Consider the following 24333-nt stretch of genomic DNA (forward strand, 5'->3'; position numbering starts at 1 on the left):
AGTTAATTAATAATTTACACCATGCATTCTGTGGTAAACGCTGCTAAAGAAGAACAATATTGAGATTGCCAAATATAATCTATTAATTTTACATTGCATTTTCTTTATCTAATAATGATTGCTAACAATGATTATTTATGTATTGATTTGTTTGTGTTGTGATTTAAATGTTTTTCTTATTCTGTAAATCACTTAGAATTACTTTGTGTATGAATTATGCTATCCAATTAAACTTGTTTTGCCTTGCCTGATACAGAAGCCACTGACAGTATCACATTTTTCATCTAATCAAGTACATTGTTCTGGGAAGCTTTAAAACCAAATATTAGTCAGAGATTGGAGCACTATATGGAAACAGCTGCATGACACTATCCCAGACAGTTGTTTCTGTATCATGGTGCAATATCACAGTGGCAGAAAGGTGGGTGGGGCTAAAGGTTCAAATTAAAACATGTTCATGACTCATGGCTTGAAATCAAGTACAGGCCTTTTAAGTGGACAATGATTTAGTGTGTGTGTGTGTGTCTGTGTGTCTCACTGTCTCACTGTTGTCTCTTGTGTCCAGCCGGAGACAAGAAGATGCTGGTTCCCTCATCCACAGCAGGAGGACAGCTGTACTCGCAGAGCTCCTTCACACAGGGACACTCAGGGAAGAGCTTTAGGTATCTGCCCTTAATATACGGAATACAGGAACATTTAATAATACATTTCAAGCTCAAGCAAAACTGGAAACTTCACACAATCGTTTAATAATCTGATAACAAACTCTTGTACACACGCCTGTTAATGTTTTATGTTTTATAATTATTTGTTTTGTTTGTTTTTTGTGTATTTTATATATATATATATATATATATATATATATATATATATATATATATATATATATATATATATATATATATATATATATATATATATACATATACACACATACACCCCACAAATACATATATGACATTTAATGTATTATTATTAGTATACATTAAAATATATTATTATATTATTTACTTCTTAAATGCGTGAAAAACAGAAGTAGTTAATTTTAAACTGTGTGCAGTGGTCCAAAGTTGTTCCTCACTTATATGTACTCACTCATTATTCACCGCTGATTTTCTAAGCACAACTTTAAGAAGCCAGAATTTTACTGTGGTGGTAAGGCTAACAACAACTAGCATGCTTACATGCACTTCCTGATTATTAGACAATAAAATGCTTTATAATTACATGTAGAAAGCACACAGCAGCCGTATTTTTGCCTGAAGACATGCATATACAATATATATGTACTGAGGTAAAACAGATTTTGCTCAAATACATAGCAAAAATGTATATGTATATAAGTGTATGTGTGTCGTACATATATATATATATATATATATATATATATATATATATATATATATATTTTTTTTTTTTTTTTTTTATTTTATTTTATTTTTTAAGGATAAGTATAAGTATAGTGCATATCTTACTAATGCAATAAATTTACCCAACTGTATGATATTGTGATATTCATCATAATTCTTCTATTCTATTTAAAATATTGTCAGAATAACCCAAATGACAACAGACATTTTACCTTCTCCATCTCAACAAATCAACAATAGGGAGGTTGCAAGGGCATCTAAAAGCAATAACAGTTTGAAGATTGTACTTCTAATATGAAATGCCTGTGTACTTTCTCGCAGTTCCTCAGTGATCCACGTCCCAGGTGTGAATGACATCCAGCCATCAGGATCGACCAATCAGAATCTGGCCCAGATCTCCCGACAGCTGAATCCTGGACAGGTGGGCTGGTCCGGGACCCGCCCCCCTTTCTCTGGACAGGTCAGAACACTGTCACTGTTATGTGTTCTATCTAGACTTTGATAGTGGTTAGATGTGGTCAAGTGCATTGTCAAAATTGTCTTTAATATTCATAGTTAGCCATGTTTGATGACCAACATTAAAATATTTTTTTAGCTTTCTACCATGTTGTTCCCTCATCAAAAACAGTCAATGTCTGAAGAAGTTTATTTATGTCACGCATGTATGTTTCTTACAGTTAGCTGTATGATTATATCCAGTGCTCACCCCACAAGCCTATGTCACCCCTGCTCCTACAATTCTCCATACATTTATAAAAGCATGATATAAAACTGTACAACTTGACAAACTTGTGCAATAGTTGCAATAGTTTCCTTAGCGGCATGCACACTGATTTTGTTGTGATAGCTCTTTTCTATTATCGTAATTTTACTGTCATTTCATTTACTTTCAATAGATTTTTTTTACATTTAAATAATGACCATGTGTGATGTGCAGCTTAAGGAAGACTTCTCTTTGCCATATTAAAATACAAAAAATGTATTTCATGCTGTTTGCACAAAAGTTACTCATTTATGTGTGTATCTTGTCCTCAACAGTCCACTAAAGCCCAGTCCAGCCCATTTGGGATCAGCTCCGGGCACAGTTATCAGACAGACCCTGCCTCCTATAGTCCCCTGTCGTCACCTGCCACGTCCTCCCCAAGCGGCAACGCCTACTCCGGGCTAACCAATCGCCCCACCGCCTTTGGTAAATCACACCATTTATTATTATGTATATATCGTAGAGACGGATCTCATTCTTTAACTGTTATTGTTTTAGTCTATTTAAAATGTCTTAATGCTGCAGAGCCCCAAATCCTGGATTCCCATTCTTTCTTTTAGATGACACACTGGCAGAGTGGCTAGCACACTCACCTTACAGCACAGCAAGGGTTTTCTATACAGTTTGCACGTTTTTCCTCTTATTTGGGTCAGTTCCCCCTCCCTCACCCATCAACCTCAAACATGCACGATGAGTCAAATCCTCTACAGGGACAGTGGTATATCATTATATCACAAACTACCTTCTTATATAGCATTAGTTGGATGGTGGTTAGATGTACTCAAGGACAGAGGGAAGCTAAAACCTCAGTCTCCTTTTCACCTCAAAAGAGAACATTCTAACCTGTAACACTGGATTAAGGGTCTGAGTTACTCTGTGTTTAGATGTGTCCGGAGAGGGCAGCCAGAGCAGCGCACAGTTCCAGGGACGTCCCAGTGAAGTGTGGTCCCAATGGCAGAACCAGCACCACACCCAGCAGACGGGAGAAACGCATACGCACTCCACCCCCAGCCAGAGCGAGGTCTTCCAGGTAACATACACACTCCACCCCCAGAGTGAGGTCTTCCAGGTATCATACACACTCCACCCCCAGCCAGAGCGAGGTCTTCCTGGTATCATACACACTCCACCCCCAGAGTGAGGTCTTCCAGGTATCATACACACTCCACCCCCAGCCAGAGCGAGGTCTTCCAGGTATCATACACACTCCACCCCCAGAGTGAGGTCTTCCAGGTATCATATACACTCCACCCCCAGAGTGAGGTCTTCCAGGTAACATACACACTCCACCCCCAGAGTGATGTCTTCCAGGTATCATACACACTCCACCCCCAGAGTGATGTCTTCCAGGTAGGGCTGAGTACTGTTTGGGTTTTTTTCTATACCAGTACCTAAATGATACTTGCTTTTTGATACCGGTTCCTGAACGGTTCGTTTTTCAGTGCCTGTATTTTTTAATGTAAATTAATGGCCAATATTATTAGGAAAAATACTTTTCAATCCTTGAATGATGATAAATAACTTCACTCTTATTACGCAGTTACTAAGCAGACAAATTAGGATTATAGCAAACTTTACACTGACTGATTTGGCTGCATTTGCTTTGCGCACGCACGCTCCACAATGGATATATTCACTACAACACATTTATTTGTGAATTATGCTTTTACCAGGGCCAAGGAAAAGGAGCATTTTGGCTCCTATTATCTGTTTGGCTTCAGCTTTTTAGACTGTGACTGAATTTACGCAAAACACTTTGACACTGAGACACTGTAGTGGATACAAGTTGCAACTCTGGCCATACTGTTTTTTCATCTTCTACGGTGTATGCATTGGCTCATTGACACGGGCATATAAAGCCAAGGAACCGAAAGTTGGCACCAAATGAATGTCAGTTTTTTAGGTACTTATTGAACCTTTTAGATCAGTTCCTATCTGGAACTGAGTTTTGGTGCCCAGCCATACTTCCAGGTAACATACACACACTCCACCACCAGCCAGAGTGAGGTCTTCCAGGTAACATACACACTCCACCCCCAGAGTGAGGTCTTCCAGGTAACATATGCACTCCATCCCCAGCCAGAGCGAGGTTTTCCAGGTAACGTACACACTCCACCCCCAGTCAGAGTGAAGTATTCCGTGTAACACTCCACCCCCAGACGGAGGTCTTCTAGGTAACTAACACACGACCCCTTCACATGACAGTACAGGTCTTATATACTTTTTATCTTCAAGCTCTCACAACTGGAGAGTTCTGCGCTGATGATGTGCTCCTCCACAGGACATGTTGCCAATGGCAGGAGACCCCACTCAGGGCACAGCCAACTACAACATAGAGGACTTCGCAGACCTGGGCATGTTCCCTCCCTTTTCTGAGTAGCCCCGCCCCTTCCTGTGGACTGGTCACCTCAGTGTCATGAGCAGCACATACCTCATCCACTCCTCAGTGCACTGAAGCTCCACCTCCTCTGTGTCCATGGCCTGTGCTCTCCAGGAACCTGCAGCAGAACAACACTGTGGCTTTCTACAAAAGGTCCCATGAATTCATTCAGCACAGACCTTCCCCAGTTTGAAACAGTGTTTTGTACAGCATCCTATTACGTACATTGTGGACGGTTAATTGTGTGATGATTTCTGAAGCATTCCAAAGCAATGCTCTCCGATCATTCCTTCATCTGCTCATCACCGTGTGCTCTGTGACTGCTCACAGTGCTCCATGTGCACTCATCCATGGACCAAGCATGGAAGTGGAGTCCCTGTCAGAACCATCATGGAAACAGTCACTGCAACCACCCAGGAATATAGGTTCCATACTGTAGGAACCTTTTCCTGTCACTAGTACCTGTACCTATTTTGACATGCTTTGTCATATAGGAGGAACTGAGGACTGAGACTGCAAATTGAGGACTCCTGCCCTGAGGCAGTTACTTTCCAATCAGACCAGGAACCATCCTGTGAGGTGGTTACATATAAATAGACTTATACCTTAAATATTTATTTGTACCATACAATCAAGATGGTAATTTTAAAGCCAGCAGGACTCTCCATATTAGTCTCAGAAAGTCTAAATATCGAAGCAGCTTACCATGTTCTACTGTGACAGCTCTTGTGTGCAAACACAAGCAGGGGAAATCCTAATCAGGCCTAGGGTGACCCAGGATCTCTGCTCCTGACACTTGTGCTAAACTCCCTAATAAGTTTGGTTCTTGGTCTCGTTCTGGTCTGTGGTCTGGTTCAGAAAAATGGCTCTAGGGAGCAATACCAGATAAACTTTCACTGTACAGAATTCAAAGAGGTTAGCCAGACTACCTCTCTCAGTCTTAGTGTAAAATACACTCTATGTAGTCATTTTCATAACGTTATTAAAGCAGACCACAATCAAAGAAAGAGGAACCCTCCTGTGGTTCTTTGCGGTCTAGAGTGTTCCTCAAGATGCCCCTGCTCACCTGCTGCAGTGGGGGGCCGTGGACAGGTGCGCACTGTTGGTGGGATGGCTTGGACACAGGCTTTTGCTAAAACCTCCGCTCAATGTTTTTGTAAATAAAGTGATTTTTATGTAACTGTTGTTCTTTCACAAAGTCCATGTTTTGTGTAGATCTAATAATATTGTGTGCAGTGTGGTACATATGTAACTCTGGCATTAGTTAGTCTGTCTGTGTACACTCAGCCCTGTATAAAGTGCTCCAATGTGGCCGTTCTTTTGTGTAACAGACTGTGCTCGTGGCAATAAACACTTCTTTGTTACACGTTGCCATTGTCATCTTCAGTGTCAATCTCTCACACACATACACCACTATCACTGGAGGAGGGGGTCACACAGGAACTATCAGTAACATAACATAATTGTTATCTTTGAGCTGTTTCTAGCCAAAACCTGATTATGTGCAAGAAAAAAAGATTGTATATACGTGTATATATGTGTGTGTGTGTGTGTGTGTGTGTGTGTGTGTGTGTATATATATATATATATATATATATATATATATATATATATATATATATATATATATATATATATATATATATATATATGCGCTATATTTAACCACAAAAAAGTGCATACATGGTCTTTAAGTTTGAATCTATGTTGAACATACAGATAATCTATTAGTTATATTGTGGGATTTCAGGCAAAGCAATAACATTTGTACCCAATTTACTCCCATGTAGGCTATTTGAGCAAAGCTTGCCTTGCCCCAGAACAGGTTGTATAAGCAGCAGTCAAAATATGTCAGGTGTATGCTTTCTGCATCTAATTAGAATGCATTTTATTGTCCAATAATCAGAAAGTGTGCTTTAGCTTTTCTGTCATGGCAATTTCATCAAAATTCCACACTTATTTCTGAGAGTTGTGAAAAGTGCTTATAAATTCATTGTGGTGAATAATTAGAATGCATTGAAATGCATAAGAAAAGTGCTGAAAAACATTGGGCCACAAAAAAAAAAAAAAAAAATCAGAGCCTTTAATCAAAATGTCTGGCCATCCTACCTACCTCTGCTTCAGCCCCTGCCTTGGATGTAGATAGCACAGTGGTTAGGATCCCTGACGCCCGCAGCTGTCCTTCTCTGGCTCATTGGCACCATGATGAACAGTGTCACTGGGAACATGGCCCCACATTCTCTCCTCGCTGTCAGGAGGTTTAGTGTTTCATGTAGGGGCCAGCTGGTGCCCACAACGAGAGAACACACACAAAAAAAGACTAAAAATACTTCAGAATATATGTCATCATGTACAGCCATTAGTGGGACTAGTAATTTATTTGACATAATTGTTGGTGTAAATTTATGTATTATTTTCAGTCTGATTGTTGCATAAGAATTTTTGCTTTTAAGAAAAGTGACAAAACGAGTTTAAAAAACAAAATACCGGAACTAATTAATTTTAAACAGTTTGCAGTGGTACAAAGTTACTCCTCACTTACCTCATGTATTCTGAGCATCCTAATTATTCACTGCAATGAGTTTATAAGCGCTTTTCACAATTCTCAGAGACCAGAGCGGAGATGGTAACCGTGTACTTCCTGATTCTCTGAGGATAAAACACTTTCTGATTAGATGTAGACAGAACACAGCTGACATACTTAATACTAACTCAGAAAAAGCCAACGTTCTCATCCAACAGTTAGATTGTAAATAAACAATAATACTACCACTCAAGATGTACTCCTCCCCTCAAACCAGGAAACCATTACAATGATTTAACTGCTCTTAAGAGCTAGACTATGTACTGGGGTGAAAGAGATAAATTAAAAGTTGACTAAATGCATCCATCATATAAGATCATGATATCTCTTTAAAACATGGAATGTCCCGTACCAGTCTGTACATTGCATAAAGATGCAACCAACCCTTGATTTATCACTTGGGCAGGGCACAAAAAGGCATGTGGACAGCTTAAAAACATCACTATCTATAGAAAAGTTTGCATCAAAGGCTCAACGTTTAAAGGAACCTGATAGGTGGAAATGACAAAGATCAGACCCCGTCTTTCTCGGTTGTTGTGCTGTTGAGCATTTCGCTATGTAACCTTTCTGGGGGATTTGCCACCTCCTTGTCAACATAAAGATTATTGCTTTGTGTGAAATTTTCCATGGCATTAAACGTATATTTTAGATTTATTCAATTACTGGTGATTGTAATTGCAGAGAAAAACCTGTATTCTTTCCACAGAACTGACTTTTAACATGGCATAGCGGCATCCCCTGCTTGTCCCCACAAAGATAAATATATTTAATGCCACATAGGGACCATCACAGGTAAAGTAATAATCTCCATTTAGACAAGCAGCTTCCCAGGCAGCATCTGGTGGAGAGGGTACCAAATTGCAGCCATAAAAGATAAAATAAACAAATTATGTTGAAATAAAATTGTTCTTGTAATATTCTTAACAATTGTTTTCTTGTAAGAATTAAAAAATACATAAAAGAAGAAAGTGAAATTACTATTTTCTTATCTATTTTTCTTCCAAATTTTCTGCAGGTGAACCCCTAGTCCCCCTGCCTTCAACCTGGCATATTTTATGAACTAATAGCTATAAAAGTCATGGCAAAAAATACAAAATACAAGAGGATGTTTTACGGCGGGTGGTGACAGGGGAGCACCATCTGAAATCTTGCCTTGGGCACCAAAAGAGTTAAATCAGATCCTGGAGGACCCTCCTGTAAAGTCGCATAGTGCATCTTTAAGTGTGTTTAGTACCATCAAATAAAAAAGTAATTTAAAAAAACAAAACTATAAAAGCCTAACTTGCTGAAAGTAAAAAACAAAGTTAAATCTGTCAACTTGGCAAAAAAGTTGAAGGAGTAAGACGTTTCGCTGCTCATTCAAGCTCCTTCTTTCTGATGTGCTAAACTAAAAACAGATGAACAGATGAACTAAAAACAGATGAAAAAACAAATGTATAGATTATCAGGAGAACAGGTGCAAGAGGTGAAAAGGTATAGAGGAGGATGGGTGTTGTACAAGCTGGTGTGGAAGAGAGATGAGAGAGTGAAGAGGAGTAAGAGAGGGGAGATAAGCAGAGTGAGGATAAGCCTTTGCTCAGCACTTCAACTGCAAATTCTATATGCACGAGAGAAAGAGAGAGAGAGATGGGAGAATAGAGTGTGAGAGTGAGTGAGAGAGAGAATAGAGTGAGTGAAGGGGAGGGAGACACAGTGAGAGAATGGAGAGAGACAGAGAGCAAGAAAGAGAGTGAAAGACAAAGAGGGGCAAGAAATAGAAACAGAGAGGTAGATAGGTAGAGAGAGAGAGAGAGAGAGAGAGAGAGAGAGAGAGAGCAGCTTAGTTCTTTAAAGCCTGTACAAAGCATGCAATGGAGGCTGGATGAATCTGATACTGAGAAGAAGCCAACGGAGCTGATGTGTGTATGGTATCACTTCTTCTGATCTCCACTGGACCCTTCCCTTCTATAGGCCAATATAATTACTATATAGGCTTATCAATCAATAAATGAGGGGTCACTATTTATTGTGTATTTTATTTATTTTTGCTCTAGTTGGACATTTGCTGTAGGTTTTTTGTAGTACACTAACATATGAGCTATATTGAGTCATATAATTATATCAGTAACGTATTATAAATATATAAATATCAATATCACAATTCATATACATTGTGAGATTTTTATGGAACAATAGATCCTTCAAAAGGATATTGTGACAGGCCTGGATCCTCCCTGTGTGGTTATGTCATCATCAGGAAGTGCAGGGAGCCGGTTCATTGTGGCTCATATTGGGAAAAACAGTTTGATTTGAAGTGGGCTTAAACGCACGCTTCGCAGCAGGCCTGTCACTGCTTTGTGGAGTGTGTGAGGAGAGATATGTGGATTTGCATAAGCTGCTGCTGCATGCTCGGTCTGGGGATGGGGTTGGTGGTGGGGTTGGGGTTGGGGTTGGTTGGTGGTGCAGAGCCGGTGTTTGCAGCCTGTGTGTCTCTAAACTGACAGGTTTATCTGAAATGTGCCTCCCCAAATCCTTCATGACGCTTAAATCGCAACCCAGCAAATATGAACTTGTTACTTTATACTCATATTAGACAGATTCTAACCTGCACTTGCTCCTATAGTGTATGGTCCTGTTCTAGGTGATTGGCTTGGTTTTAGAATAGTTAATTGTATCTATGGGCAAGATGCTTTGCTTTGCTTGTGTGAATGTGTAGGTGTACGAAAGAATGTTGGTAGTCACTTTTCCATCAGCCAGATGTGGTTTACCTCAATTGAGTATGTGTTTGAAGTTGCAATATTATACAGTATTATAAGCCTAACTGTTCTCTAATGCCATAGTCTGGAGTGACTTTGACTGTAGGAGTGTCGGTTTGAATGTTCTCTTGTACATCTTGCACTGGATGCTTGATTAATGATTATTGAAAAAATTTAAATACAAGTTTAATTTAGTGTGGGACACACCTCCTGTTGAGTCCAACAAGTGTGCACTCTCCAGAGAGAACAGTTCTGACAGCCCATGCAGAGTTGATAATCTGATATAAACTGTAATGGTGCTATTATCCCCACTCCTGTCTGCGCTGTCACACAGCTGCTCTCTGCTAATGGGCTGCGATTACACCTGCTGACATAGCTGACACCTGACCAGACAGGAGGCCGCTGCCCTGGGGTCCTGCAGGGTCTCAACTGGATCAGGTCAAAGAACTTATTCATTCAATTATAGCCACATGGTCTCCCAGTCTGGATTTTGGGCAGAATTTGGCTTATAGCTTACACCCTTTTACCTCTTCTTGAACAATGTCCCAATTTACCATGATCTCAAAACTACAGAGGGTATAAGCCTATACCTGAATCATACAGTTAATGGGGTATCTTTAACAAAAATCACGCTGATAAAAGATCTAAAATAGGTTATTTAAGATATTAAATTAATAAATGGATGCAAATAAAAATAATTATTTTAATACACGAAAAAACAGAATTATTATGATTTAATTATTTATTTTTTTGTTATTTTTTTTAACCAGTAAATATGCCAACGTCATCACTGTGCGACACAAGCCAAGTCGATACACGGAAGCTCAGCTTTGTGTTTGCGGATAGCCTACAACAAATAGTAGGACGGCGTTTTTTCTCTCAAAATTGCGTTTTCAAACAAAGAAAACATGAGTTGGAGGTCGATCCGTGCCCACAGGATTTTATGCGGTGGATGTGAAGACATTATTTGAGCAAAGTGTGCAGCAGGCTCCAAGTTTAGTTATTAGCTGTTAGCATTGTGCACCTGTCACCCTCAAAGATACTACTGCTTTACTCTGCTACTTTCTGCTCCAGCATGCTCTCGTCTGACAAATAGCACCGCTACTACCAGCCTGCGTTTACCCGGACTTATTTAACACTACACCGAGGCCAGATGCCCGAGCAGGGTCCCAGGATGAACGGCTTCTCCCTGGGCGAGCTGTGCTGGCTCTTCTGCTGCCCGCCCTGTCCCAGCCGCATCGCCGCTAAGCTGGCCTTCCTCCCGCCGGAGCCCACTTACTCCTTGCACACGGATGCTAACGGGGCCACCAACCTACATCTGACAGAACGGGCGGATTGGCAGTACTCCCAGCGGGAGCTGGATGCTGTGGAGGTGCTAAGTACCAGAAGCACCCGGGGGAACCGCGTCTGCTGCATGTTCGTGCGCTGCGCGCCCAACAGCCGCTACACACTGCTCTTTTCTCATGGGAATGCCGTGGACCTGGGCCAGATGTGCAGCTTTTACATTGGACTAGGCTCCAGGATAAACTGCAACGTGTTTTCTTACGACTATGCGGGCTACGGAGCGAGCAGCGGCAGGCCGTCCGAGAAGAACCTGTACGCGGACATCGAGGCCGCCTGGCAGGTGCTTCGGAACAAGTGAGTACTGTGCTCCGTGCGCCCGCTTTTGCACGACAAATTAGCGCTTACACCGTCTCTGCAACTACACGACTTTAGCCCGGACATTATCACGAGACTTTTACAGTTAAAATGCACTATCCTACTCTCTGTGGACCTCAGCTTAGACCTGTTGCTTGAGTCATCCCCTAAATTCCCTCATATGCGCGTAATATCCTGGAAATCACATAAAAGTTTACTGCAGGCAATGCACAGTTGGAAACTGTGCTAACCCTGTGAGCTAATACTGCTGTATCAGCCTATATAAGTCTGCATATTAGCTCACCAAGGCTGGACAATTACTGGAGAGAGGGGGATGGATAGGCCCACTGGGAAACTGCTGAGACAGAGCTTCTCTCGGAAGTTCAATAAGAAAGATCTACTCCTTCACAAGCTCTAAAACCATCAAACCAAAATAATTTTATTTAACCAGGAAGTTTCATAGTGATTTCACAATCAGCTTTACAATCTTTTAGTATTAAGTCCTGAAGGCCAGTATAGCCAGATTACTGACCAGTGCCCACAACCACATTGGCCTTCTGAGTGAGTTTGTGAGATGGTGAGATATTGAACATTGGTGAAGCAGTGTCATTACTTCAGGATCTCATTATAGACTTTCTTGTCCTTGCCACAGGTGAGCGCTGTATTGACAAGTCTGAATGTCACAGATGAGTTTGTTTTTGCAGATGAAACCCGGCTGCTCCTGTTCTGCCCTGGAGCAGCCATTAACTCCTCCCTCAAGGCATTTGGGCTTAATCCATTTTTAATTTGCTTTTGGAAAAAATCATTAAGAATCTACAGAATTTGAATGTGTTTGGGATATACGTTTTATGGGCAGGACTCTTGTAACCTGAGAGGCAGACTTGCCTACAACAAGAAAGTACATTCATAGTATGATTAATTTCATGGGCAAGAAGATCATAATTGATTGAATAAAAAGCTTATAATTATTACTTAGGTTGATGAGATAGTGCATGTGATAAATATTTAGGCGTTATGTATTTTTATTAGTCTAATCTTAGCCTATTGTGTAATTTAATTTTGGCCTTTGTTAATTTTGACCCTGTTTCACAAAGGAACTTCAGTTAACTCTAGTTTTAAGGGTTAATTTAGGGTTAATCTTCCCTGAGACAACTCGGAGTTTTCCGTTTCACTAAACAGGTTTGGAGCAGAGGTTGAGGACAGCGGAAGACACACAACTTTATCAGTGGATCCTAGAAAAGAGAATTCACCGTGGCAACTGTAAACTAGAGGGACAAGAAGGCATGTGACTGTGGATCAGTCAGGTTTAATATAAAAGAAATATGGAGGACCACATTGTTTAATCAGTTTATCCTATTGGAGTATGAAGATTCAAATAATATATACTCAAAAGGCCTACATCATTATGCTGTAGCCTACTTGGATAAAAACATTAAACTGTTATTAAAATGTTTAAAATGACAATTCTAATATTTGATTTCAGATTTTGAATAAAATGAGCATCTTTAGATTAGCAAAAAAAACCATTTTTTGCTAATCTAAGATGTTGAGAGCTGTGTAGCTCAATGAGTTTTTAAAAGTACCCTACATCTAAATATAATTCTGTACATGAATTAAATTGAAATAAATTATGCTCCATGAATCTAATGAATTTGTACGTCCCAACACATTTTAGTGCAGAAAGGGATGAACAATCAAGCATGTAAGTCATTTGAGTAAAATAAGTGTAAAGTATAAATGAATACAAGTCAACGTCAAACTATTAAACTCTTGTTAAGACTAAATAAGTGCACCTGGTCCATTTGTGACTGACCAATCAGAGCTCTCCTTTAGGAGCAGACTCTGGTTAAACTCTGGGTTAGAGGGACCAGGTTAGGGTCACAGTTACCATGGTGACTGACTCAGCTTTTAGGTAGGGATGGGACAATATTAAAATTTAGACTCAAATAATCGTTATTAACGATATTATCACGATAATTATTAAACCACGGTTTACAGTTTTTAAAAAGTCACATAAAACATCAATTATCATAAATTTTGGACTTGAACTTTCCTGAAAACAGGCGCCAGCTAAATTTGAAAAGAAAATGCATTTTGTACATATATAAGCCGCAGGTTTTCATGTTCTAACATGAGACATTTAGACAGAAAGACGGTACATAGAGGTTTTTTGAGTTTTAATTTAAGACACGCTTTTTTTCAAACTGTGCCTGAAAATCAGCACCAACATGGCATCAACACGGGAGGAACATACCTGCATGTTTAGAAAATAAAACGGCAACAGAAGGGGCCATCTGCATTTATTTCGTCTGAAAGATTTTGTCATCTTTTTACATTGACTAAGTGCTCTGAATTTACCTCTATTCAAGGTTAACAAAATCTGAGTTTGACTTAAACCTGCTTCTTGAAACAGGGCCATTATGGTGGAATTATGGAATTGCCTCTACATATGTCATAGCTGCTGCCCGTTCCCAACCAGGAGGTAAAATGATAAACTTAACCAAAATTAAAGAAAAAAAACACTCCAAAATAAAAAAAATAAATAAATAAAAAAAAAAAAAAAAAAAAAAAAAATATATATATATATATATATATATATATATATATATATATATATATATATATATATATATATATATATATATATATATATATATATAATTATACCAATATGCATTTATAAATATAAATTAAATAAGCATATTTACTCTCTCTAGACTTGTGCTGAATCTTGATGAATAATAGTTTTTAGCTGCACTTTGTGTCTTTTAGGTAGACTTTACTCATTGATAACTGTGGTTATTGCATGAGATAAGAAGACAGTTTATGCGTGACTGGACACTGGACACTGCTGCCTCACAGAATAGCCCACTGTGTGAAATGCCTGTCCTCCTCATGAGGACTGTGGGTACAAGGACATGCAATCTCAGTCGGTCCACCCAGCACCACTGCCTTCAATGAAAACAAATTACTCATGGTTCAAGAGTGTTCTGCAAATTCATCACAATATTAATAACTGCATAGAGGGTTTTTGATAATGCTGCTTCTCTTTGGGTTTATCCCTTCATTCAGTTGTGGCATGATGATTTTATATTTATATCAGATGCCCATCCTGTTTCTATCAGCCACTAGTTTTACAATACTATCCTGTCTATACAGTATAGTTAATTTTTACGCAAAATTGCAGACATTTCTTTAATATTACTATGTGGTTTTAGTTAGTTCTGATTTTTACCATCCCATCCTATAAATGCATTTTTTTTCCAGTGTCAAATTTATAGTTTGATAGCAAAACTCACTTGAACAAGTAGCAGCTACCAATTAGTAGCTGGGGAATGACAAGCCTAATAGCTATAATGTACAGTAGGTATTATAATGTAATGACCTCTGCCAAGAACATATTATGTATTATAGTTTAGACCAGGCATGTCCAAACTAAGGTAGACCCTCAAAATAAATGCGATCCTCAGACCAATTTATTTTTGCCTTCAGGCTCCTGATAAATTGGCCCAAATGATCAAAGGCAGTAAATTTAACTCCAATTTTAAGTATTTCTACCACTACATCCCCAATAACACCATATTGCATTATGATACAGGCCAGAAATGAATGTATCAAAGGTGTGATTGCTCTGTCAAAGCTATGTTAAATTCATCTCTCTGGATGATTTACTGTATTGACTACATGTCTGTGGCCTTCTCTCAGGTGAAAAGATAGTACAGCGCTGGTTTCGCAAATCTATGTGATTGTTTTATTTGTGCGAAGTGACTCATTTTTAGTCACCTGGACAATTTGCTGACCAAAAAGTCCTTACAGTTGCATCTACAGTTGTTATAATACTAAAATGTCAAATTTGATTTTGATAATAAGGAATAAGGTCTGATATTCAATGCCAATTTCGATACCACAGTGAGGATTAAAGACACTTTTTATGCAATACAATGCAATTCAAAAAATAAAAATAAAGGTGCACTATGTAACTTTTTCTGTAACTTGGCCTGGTGGCGTCACAGCTTGTGTCCATGAATTTGTTGCCTGGAATGTTTCACAGTATGGCAATGAAGATGACTAATTCAATGGACCGGCAAGTTACAGGTCATATCTGTGGAGAGGCGACTCAGTTCACAGTTAAAATATAAGGAAAAGACTCTACTCAATACTGGTTCTGATACCATAATGACAGATAAAACACTCTTTATTTGGGCAATAGAATGTGATTTTCAACATTAAATCATAGTACTTTCCTTTATATTACCATGTGGCCTTATATCTCGTCGAGGTAGGTTCCATAGTAGTCCATAGGTGTATAATAGTCTAGGGACTTTTTTAGTGCTGATACCTGCTCAAATAAGTGTCTAGTTTTGGTTAGTATCAGTTTTTGATAGTCTTAACAACCCTAGTAGCTGCTAACTAGTACTATCTGCTCCTTTTAGGTACGGTGTGGCCCCAGAGAACATCATCCTGTATGGTCAGAGCATTGGCACCGTACCCACTGTGGACCTGGCTGCGCGGTATGAGTGTGCAGCCGTGATCTTGCACTCCCCACTTATGTCCGGACTCAGGGTGGCCTTCCCAGATACACGCAAGACCTACTGCTTCGACGCCTTCCCCAGGTACAACTGCCATATCACCTAACTCACTCCACCTCTCTCTGATGGGCATGTGCCTTTAAATGAAATAAGTCAAAATTGGATTTTTGGATGACACATTGGACCAAATGCAGGTTGAGTCCCACTCAGACTGATGTTTCAGCTCTGTTTTCCAAAGTTGTTCAATGGCAGTGTAGATAGTAAAGTAGTGTACTTAAGTATAAATTTTAGGTATCTGTACTGTACTTGAGTACATTTTTACATGGATACTTTTACTTCATTACATTTGAGAGGAGGTATCTGTATTTTCCTGCTGAAAAGACTGAGGGGTTTATTTTTAACACATCCATAGTTTGAGCAAATACTTTTACTTCATGCGATACTTAAGTAACAAAATTGAGTACTTCTTCCACCACTATTCAATGGGCAGGTGTTTGTAAGATGCTATTACCATTGCTTTTCTGTCTAATTAAATTACAAGGTACGCCTGTGAAGTCAAAACCATGACGCTTTGGCTCTGTCGACAAAACAAAGCGTGGCTACTTTGATGAATATATATATATATATATATATATATATTATACAAAAAAAGACTAAATTTACTCTTTTGACCAGCTATTCAGGAAAGGTTCATTTCTGTTTTGTGACTTTTTTAGTATCAATATCTGCTCAAATAAGTATCGAGTTTACTAGATAGTAGTTTTAGTATTGCTTAGTATCTGATTTTTGATACTTTAGAGACGATTATCTGATCCACAGCTTTAAGAGATATTAGAAAGCATTTCCATTCCAAATCTGCATTCATTTGTTCCTCTAATTAAAATCCTATAAGCCGATGTATCATCTCACTTGCCCACCATGCGCTCCCAGACCAAAGCTCATTGAGTGACCTCCACAAACCTTTTTCTAATCGTCCTTCCTCTGTATGTGTCCCCGTCTCGCCTCAGTATTGACAAAGTGTCCAAGGTGGCGTCCCCGGTGCTGGTCATCCATGGGACGGAGGATGAGGTCATCGATTTCTCCCATGGGCTGGCCATGTACGAGCGCTGCCCACGTGCCGTTGAGCCTCTGTGGGTGGAGGGGGCGGGACACAACGACATCGAACTCTATGCGCAGTACCTGGAGAGGCTAAAGCAGTTCATCTCCTTTGAACTGTCCACATCATGATGTCCATCGTCCCACGGCAGTGGAGTAAGGGGTGGCCTGCATTTCAAGCCTGGATTAGAGTGCCCGCTGCTAAACTCACTCCAGTGTAGTTCAGTATGTCCCCTGTATCCCCTTACCTGTCTCACTGCTCTCCCAAATGTCCAATTGTCTTTGACTCAACCCATTTTTCTGTCTAAGGGACCTGCCTGTGCTGTAGTTGTTGATCTTATTTTTGTTATGGTTTTTTTTTTTTTTTTTTTTTTTAATAAAGGGGTCTATTTTAGAGTTATCCCTCCAGAAAACTAGAGGGGGATGTAAGTGCTACATTTTTTTCAATTGGTCCTTATTTTCAAAGGTGTATGGTCCTGAAGCCAATTTGTTGTTAGTACTGCCACAGAGGTAGTTGCACTCCTTTTTTATATATAGTTTGTTTCTGCAAGTTTTTTATGTAGGGCTGTTCAGATATAGATTTGACGCTGATACCGCCATTTTCAAGGTATCAGTAAGTATATAACTCAATTCATTATGCCAATACAATATTTTTCATGACCGAGGAACCATACTCCATGATGTTGTGGCTGATGCTACTGTTAATACGCAGAATTACGATTGTGGAGTTATTTTTTACACACTGACCTTGGTGTCGGACTGGTACTCAGATCGGCAGCTTCCCTGAGCCAGTATCGGATTGGATAAAAAAAAAAAAAAAATTGTATTGGAACAAATATTTTGTATTTGTTTTTTTTATGTGTAGGTGGGTTCAAGTGAAGTGAAACACTGACAGAGTAATTCAAAGTTCTATCTCACCTGTCATCTGGGTTTCATAGAACCATGGTTACATCTGTAACTTTTGTTTTTATGACTACGACTTTATGAACTGCCTTATTCCCCAAGAGAGTCCCAGACCAACCTGACTGAGGATTTCTGACCAAATACATGGGGTTTTCTGACCTAACACTAAGACGAACCTGTAACTGCTGAAGTCTCCAGACAATTTTACGTTTTATGCCTGTATTTTGTATTTTTTATAGTGAAAAAAAAGTCGCTTTTGCACCAGATTTGATTTTGTGGGTTCATGTAGTTGTTGAGTTGCACTTTGATTGTGCAGATTAATATCAGGTAATGTTATTTTCCATGTTGTTCTTTTAACCCTTGTGTTTTGTTAAAGGAAATTTCTGTGGTTGTTTGATTGCCATCATAGGTTATTGGACATATGCGAGTTTCATCCTGATTTTGGCGACATGAGAAGTTTTGTAGATACTGAGCATATGGAAATTTGTGTATCTATTAACTTCCATTTTAAACTAATTTTTTGACTCCTACTCTAAAACTCAAGGTGCAAATTTCATTTTTTTCTGGAGCAAATCTAATAATCGAAATACACAATTAGTACAAAATACTTCCAATGTAACTTTTTTTTATTGACTTTACTCAAAAACAAAACAAAAAAATGCTCCAAAGTCTATATTCTCATAGATGTTGATAGGCCAGTCACACACATCATAATCAGTGTAAAAAAAATGCTGTAATGGATTTATTTTCAAATTGGCAGTAGATGAATTTTTTTTTTTGCCTATTGAATGGCAGTAAAAACTGAAATTTTACTTAACACTCTCAGTTTTTTCAACAAGGCACAAGGGTTAAATGTGTATTGACTCTCTCTTGTAGTTAAGGTTAGGGTCCATATGTTCTGAGATGCCACAATTCATTTCAACTACACTCCACATACTGCCTAGCCATATAGCTTTCTTATTGTGTTCTGCTGAGAAAATCTATCTTTACCCGTATTACTTCCATAGCAACCAGTCCCAGGGGGTAAGCGCAGCAAATCCAGTCTTAAGAATTCTTTAACCCAAACAGTCGAGATGGTGGTTGCATGCTTCATATGTTTGCAAGGTTTTGAATAATCTAAACACACAGAAAAAAAAAACAACAACAACTCAGCAACTGGCAGCTTTGAAAGACCCAATTTTTGCCATGTTTTGCTGTGATTGAAAATGGAAAAAGTAATACCAGATGTACCCACTAATGCGTGTAGAAAATGAAAGAAATTGTAGGCATGCATAATAATCAAACTGGCTCAAGAATATAGTACAGTATTAGTAAGAGCAGATTTTTTTTTTTTTATGCGAATGGTTAAAATGTAATTATGATGACGGTATCTTGAGAGTTACCTGAACTTGAATTGTTAATTTGAGAACAAAAATCAATGACTATTCCTCTAATAATATTGTCACTATTGGTGTTTGGAGATGTATGCAAAAAGTATTTTTAAAGGGCCCATATTGCTCTATTTTCTAATCTATGTTATGTTATTTACTTAACAAAAACATACGAGTTGTGTTTGTTTCATTCACACGTTTGACACTCAAATCCTGCATATTTAGGCTGAGTTATTCTCTTAGACAGAAAACTCTCTGTTCCACCATATGATCTGATGTGGTAATACAGGAAGAGTCTATTGTATTTAAACTCCGTACAGCTTCACTATAATAATTTCAGTGATTTCAGCCCTGGAGTTTTACCTTTTGTTCAACCCTACTGAACTAAAAGTAAAAGATGGGTGTTAACTTGAAAACTACCGCTTCATGGCATCACAAGGTGGAACAGAGCATTTAGATTTTTGGAGATGTAGACAGACTAATAATAAAGTGTTACTCAAACATGTGTGAATGAAACAAAACATAACTCCAGGCATGTTTTGTGAGATGGTAACAACATTCAAATAAAAAGCTCACAAGAGCTAATTTTGCATAATATAGGACTTTTTAAAAGCTGTGAAAAGCTGTTGCAACTTGCATTGAAACAAAGTGATATTTTTGCACTTTGTAAGTTAAAATTAACAACTTAAAATAAATTTAGATTTTGGGGAATAATAACACATCAACCAAGACATTTACAGGACATTTTTGAACTATCGCTGCAGAATGAATACTATGGAAAGTCATATGACTAGTCAGCTTACTACTACTACAACTACCACTACCACTATTACTACTACACAACACACTACTCAAACACACTACTCAACAATGTGTCTGAATCTGACCGTAGGATGCTTGAAAATTTGTAAAACTGTTATAAAATGTATATGAGCCTTATGTTTGGACCATTCGTGAAGGAGCTTTTGGACTGACTACTGCTACTATGACTACTACTACTATTACTATTACTATTACTATTGCTACTACTACTACTGCTGCTGCTGCTAACCCTGTCTCTCACACATGGGACAGACCTGAGGAGGATATCTGGACACTCTGGCCTTGGGCACGTCCACTGGTCCAAACTCAAATCAATGTGAATAATGACCTGTCACAAGGCTGAAGGACGTGTTGGTAGAAGGTTGAGCAGAAGAATGTTCACTGCAAAGAAATGTACATCTGTGTGTTAAAATGACTTGAATTCAGATACCAGTGTATTCTGAGTAGATTTGAGTAGTTTCAATTTAAAATTTGGGGACCCACATTTGAGGCTCACAAAGGTTCAGAGTCGGTCATCTTAAAGGTGTACTATGTAAGTTTTCTGGTTTTGTTGGAGATGTTTATTTGCCTGGAATGTTCCAAAGTATCGCATAAAACTTTTCAATTACAGTTGATTTTGTTCCTTGAAAAGCGTTCTTACGTTGCTTGGTCCGAGATGGAAAGGTTTAATGCCTTACTGGGATATTCTATTTAGACAATAACATCTCCAGTTTTTCATAAAGGTGTTAGTAGAAGTTAGTGTTAATGTATCCTCTGATGAAACTGAGGTATGGTAATTTTTCATATTTTGAAATGCCACAAATTTAGCTTAAAAAAAACAAATTGTCATAAAAATAACAATATTTTCAACAGATTTAGCGTGAAATTGAAATAACCCAAATATCCTAAAAACACAACACAAAAACTAGAAATACCACTCAAATCGGTATTGTCAATTCAACTCATTTTAAGTGTTGATAAAGCAGTGTGGGCTGGTTCATCTGGTCAACCCTCACTTCTAAAGCCAATGTTTGATTTTGATACCGAGATTTTTAAACTCTTTTTCAATGTGAATGTTTGAACGGTTCTATACTCGTGCTGTACATCTGAAAACGGAGCTCGGGACAGATCAGATGGTGTGTCTTTATGCAATGGTGCCGTAGATGTGGGTGTCGTTGGACTTAAGCCTTAAGATGCTGTGATGAAGATGATTGTCCTGTCACTGTTCTGGCAGCTCTTGTGATGTTTGAACTAATAAAGAATGCATGAAGTATGGAGTCTGTCAGCACGTTGTTTGTTTTAAAGGCAAGGCAAGTTTATTTGTATAGCACAATTCGTACACAAAGTTATTCAAAGTACTTTACACAATAGGAAAGACATTAAAATCACACAAATCAAATCATATATAATCAAATGTAATCATCATAAAATTAACATTAAAACAGAAGAGTGCAGAATAAAAATGTTTCAGTCGTACGCACAGCTAAATAGAACTGCTCTGAAACTGGATTTAAACATTGTCAAAGTAGAGGTCTGTCTCACACATTCAGAAAGATTGTTCCAGGTTTTAGCTGTGTAAAACTGAAATGCTGATTCTCCATGTTTAGTCTTGACTCTGGGCACCAGCAGGAGGCCGGTCCCTGAAGTCCTCAGAGTGTGAGATGGTTCATATGGCACTAACATGTCAGAGATGTACTTTGGTGCTAGTCCATGGAGAGACTTGTGCACAAGCAGAGCTGGTTTAAAGTCTATTCTCTGAGCCACAGGAGCCAGTGCAGAGACCTGAGCACAGGACTTATGTGCTTGTACTTCCTGGTTCTAGTCAGGACCCGAGCAGCAGCGTTTTGGATGTACTGCAGCTGTCTTAACGCTCATTTGGAGAGGCCAGTGAGCAGACCGTTACAGTAGCCTAACCTACTGGAGTGAAATGCATCGATAATCTCTCCAAGTCTGGTTCTGACGATATTAAAAACTTCGACAGTGCTGGGAAGGTTTGTATATGACTAATTAGAGTATGGAGGGTGATTGTTTTAGCTCCATTTTAAAGGAAATATACTCAAAATGACAACCTTGAAAAAAAAAACACATACACCTCAACCGTTTTTGTTTACTCGTGTTTCAGATTCAGATTTGAAGTTGGGTGGAGTTGATTCCACTAGAATTGCATTACTTGTGCTCAAACCATGTTTCGGTTAAAAACATAAAGTCAAGATTAAAAGAAGAAATAATATCATTAATTAAAAATGACTTGTTACATAAAAATCTGACATTGAGCACTGCAAGGTTCAGATTAGTTTCAGTAGGGTTGGATGTAATCTTCTTACAGGGAATGTGAACTAAATTTCTCTGATTGGCCAGTTTAACTGTCCTTCTGTTAATCAGTCTATGTGGTGTAACTAGATATAGCTCCAACACGGGGCCTCAGCGTGATATTATCTTTATCATGACTGTCCTGGGACAGCAGAGGTCCTGTGTGTCCTAGCTCTTGGTGATAACAGCTCTGGGGAAAGGCAGAGAAGGGCAAGCAGGGGGGAGTTTGGGTGAGGGACCAGGTGAGGGCCGAGAAGGTGGAGCAGGGGGGAGTTTGGGTGAAAGACGAGGGGGGATAGGTGGGTACGGGGAGTCCATAAAGTCCCTATGACAGGTTTTCATGGTTTCTGATTATTTCTTTGTTTGGTGAGATAATGTGTGCGGAAAATATTTTGCATAGTTTTACACCGGCCGAGTGGCAGTTTGTGAAGAAATGTTGAGAAAAAAAGTCTGTAGTGAAAAGTGTAGTCTGACCTGTTATATGCACTTTTACTTATTTTTTGCCTATTTAATAAAAAAATCATGGTTTATTTTAGTACAAGTCATAGTAAAAATAGAAAAATAAACTCAAATTAAAATATTTCACGTGTCCTTATTGTGAGCAGGCTTGCATCTCCCCAAACCTAACTCATGTTTGGCCTGGAAGAACATCGCCTCACACTTTTTTCCATAGAAATATGTTTTTTTTTTGGCTATACTATTCCACAGTATGGCATAAAACATCTATCTACATGGAATCCTGCAAGTGACATACCACCTGCAGAAAGTTGAATACTGTACCTTTAAATTGTTCATGCTTTTATTTTAAAGTTGCACTATATGCAACTTCACTGGTGGAGGGTATGCCACCTGTTTAAAATGAAGATTCCCCATTGAGATATTAATCTACTGCATTTGACCCATCCCTAAATACTACTGGATCAACCTTTTAAGGACCAGAGATCCATTTCGAGATCTTAAGGCAGGGGTGTCCAAACTTTTTGCAATGAGGGCCAGATTCGGTGAGGTGAAAAGGTGCGGGGGCCGACCATTCACCCTGATCATTCTTTGAACCATTAATAATTAAATGCACATGAAATATTTAATTTTTTTTTTTTTTTACTTTTTATTGCAACTGGCTTTCACCTTTCAAAAACAAAATGAATTATACACAGATTATAAATATGAAAAAGTGAACATTTAATCTGTGGTTTTGATTATCACAATAAAATTAATTCACTGAGATTTTCAGATTTATTCACCAAACAAACTGAGGCTGGACTGAAACTGAGATCTGGACTGTGGTAAATAGGCCTGGTCTGGCTCAAAGAAGGTGGTTTGGATGCGCAAAACATCACACAGGTGAGTCAGTCTTGTCCTCGCACGGTTCTTGTTAAAGTTCATAACCGAGAACTAAACAAACTCAGCATTTTCTTAGCAAATGTTCAAATTTCTTTAAACCTGTCTTTATCCAATTGCCGTTAAAAGTCAGCAAGAGCGCGACCTCGGAGCACGGCCCGGATCTGCTGCCATCCTTGGTGAAATATAATATTGCTTGTAAATGTGTATTTTACGTTGGTCAACAGTGCAACGGGGCACACATAATTATTTTTATACCAGAGGCTGCGGGTCAGTGGAAATTTGTACATGGGCCGCAATTGGCCCCCGGGCCAGACTTTGGGTATGCCTGTCTTAAGGTATTGTGGAACAGGTGCTCCCCCGAACCACCACTTTTTAATAATTTAGTGAGGTTCTTAGAGGTATCTTAATATGAATAGGTCCCGTAAAACTCTGTCTGCCACCAGAGAATTTGGACTTGTCCTTGACTTCAGTTTAAAATAAAGGCTGTTTAGATTGTAATGATGCCACATGAACC

The 24333-nt window shown here is 38.8% G+C and overlaps 2 protein-coding genes across 6 annotated transcripts in view; both read left to right on the plus strand.

The window, feature by feature from the left end:
- Window positions 1-5882, plus strand: part of arnt2 (aryl-hydrocarbon receptor nuclear translocator 2) — a 52919-nt gene extending 47037 nt beyond the window's left edge. For all 4 annotated transcript variants that reach the window (XM_033988573.2, XM_055232586.1, XM_033988558.2 and 1 more), the window contains 5 exons: window positions 566-662; window positions 1692-1830; window positions 2409-2559; window positions 3018-3163; window positions 4415-5882. In XM_033988573.2, the coding sequence (XP_033844464.1) occupies window positions 566-662; window positions 1692-1830; window positions 2409-2559; window positions 3018-3163; window positions 4415-4513 (632 nt within the window). In that variant the 3' untranslated portion in view covers window positions 4514-5882. The remainder of the gene's footprint in view (window positions 1-565; window positions 663-1691; window positions 1831-2408; window positions 2560-3017; window positions 3164-4414) is intronic.
- A 4744-nt stretch (window positions 5883-10626) lies between these two features.
- abhd17c (abhydrolase domain containing 17C, depalmitoylase) overlaps window positions 10627-24333 on the plus strand; it is a 143731-nt gene continuing 130024 nt past the window's right edge. Inside the window, exons 1-3 of one of the 2 annotated variants that reach the window (XM_033991481.2) lie at window positions 10627-11470; window positions 15904-16083; window positions 17007-21441. In XM_033991481.2, the coding sequence (XP_033847372.1) occupies window positions 10986-11470; window positions 15904-16083; window positions 17007-17226 (885 nt within the window). In that variant the 5' untranslated portion in view covers window positions 10627-10985 and the 3' untranslated portion in view covers window positions 17227-21441. Of the gene's footprint in view, window positions 11471-15903; window positions 16084-17006; window positions 21442-24333 lie in introns of those variants that run through there. The other variant, XM_055232587.1, reaches the window with a different exon arrangement.

The sequence above is a fragment of the Periophthalmus magnuspinnatus genome, chromosome 3, assembly GCF_009829125.3.
Source record: "Periophthalmus magnuspinnatus isolate fPerMag1 chromosome 3, fPerMag1.2.pri, whole genome shotgun sequence".
NCBI lineage: Eukaryota > Metazoa > Chordata > Actinopteri > Gobiiformes > Gobiidae > Periophthalmus > Periophthalmus magnuspinnatus.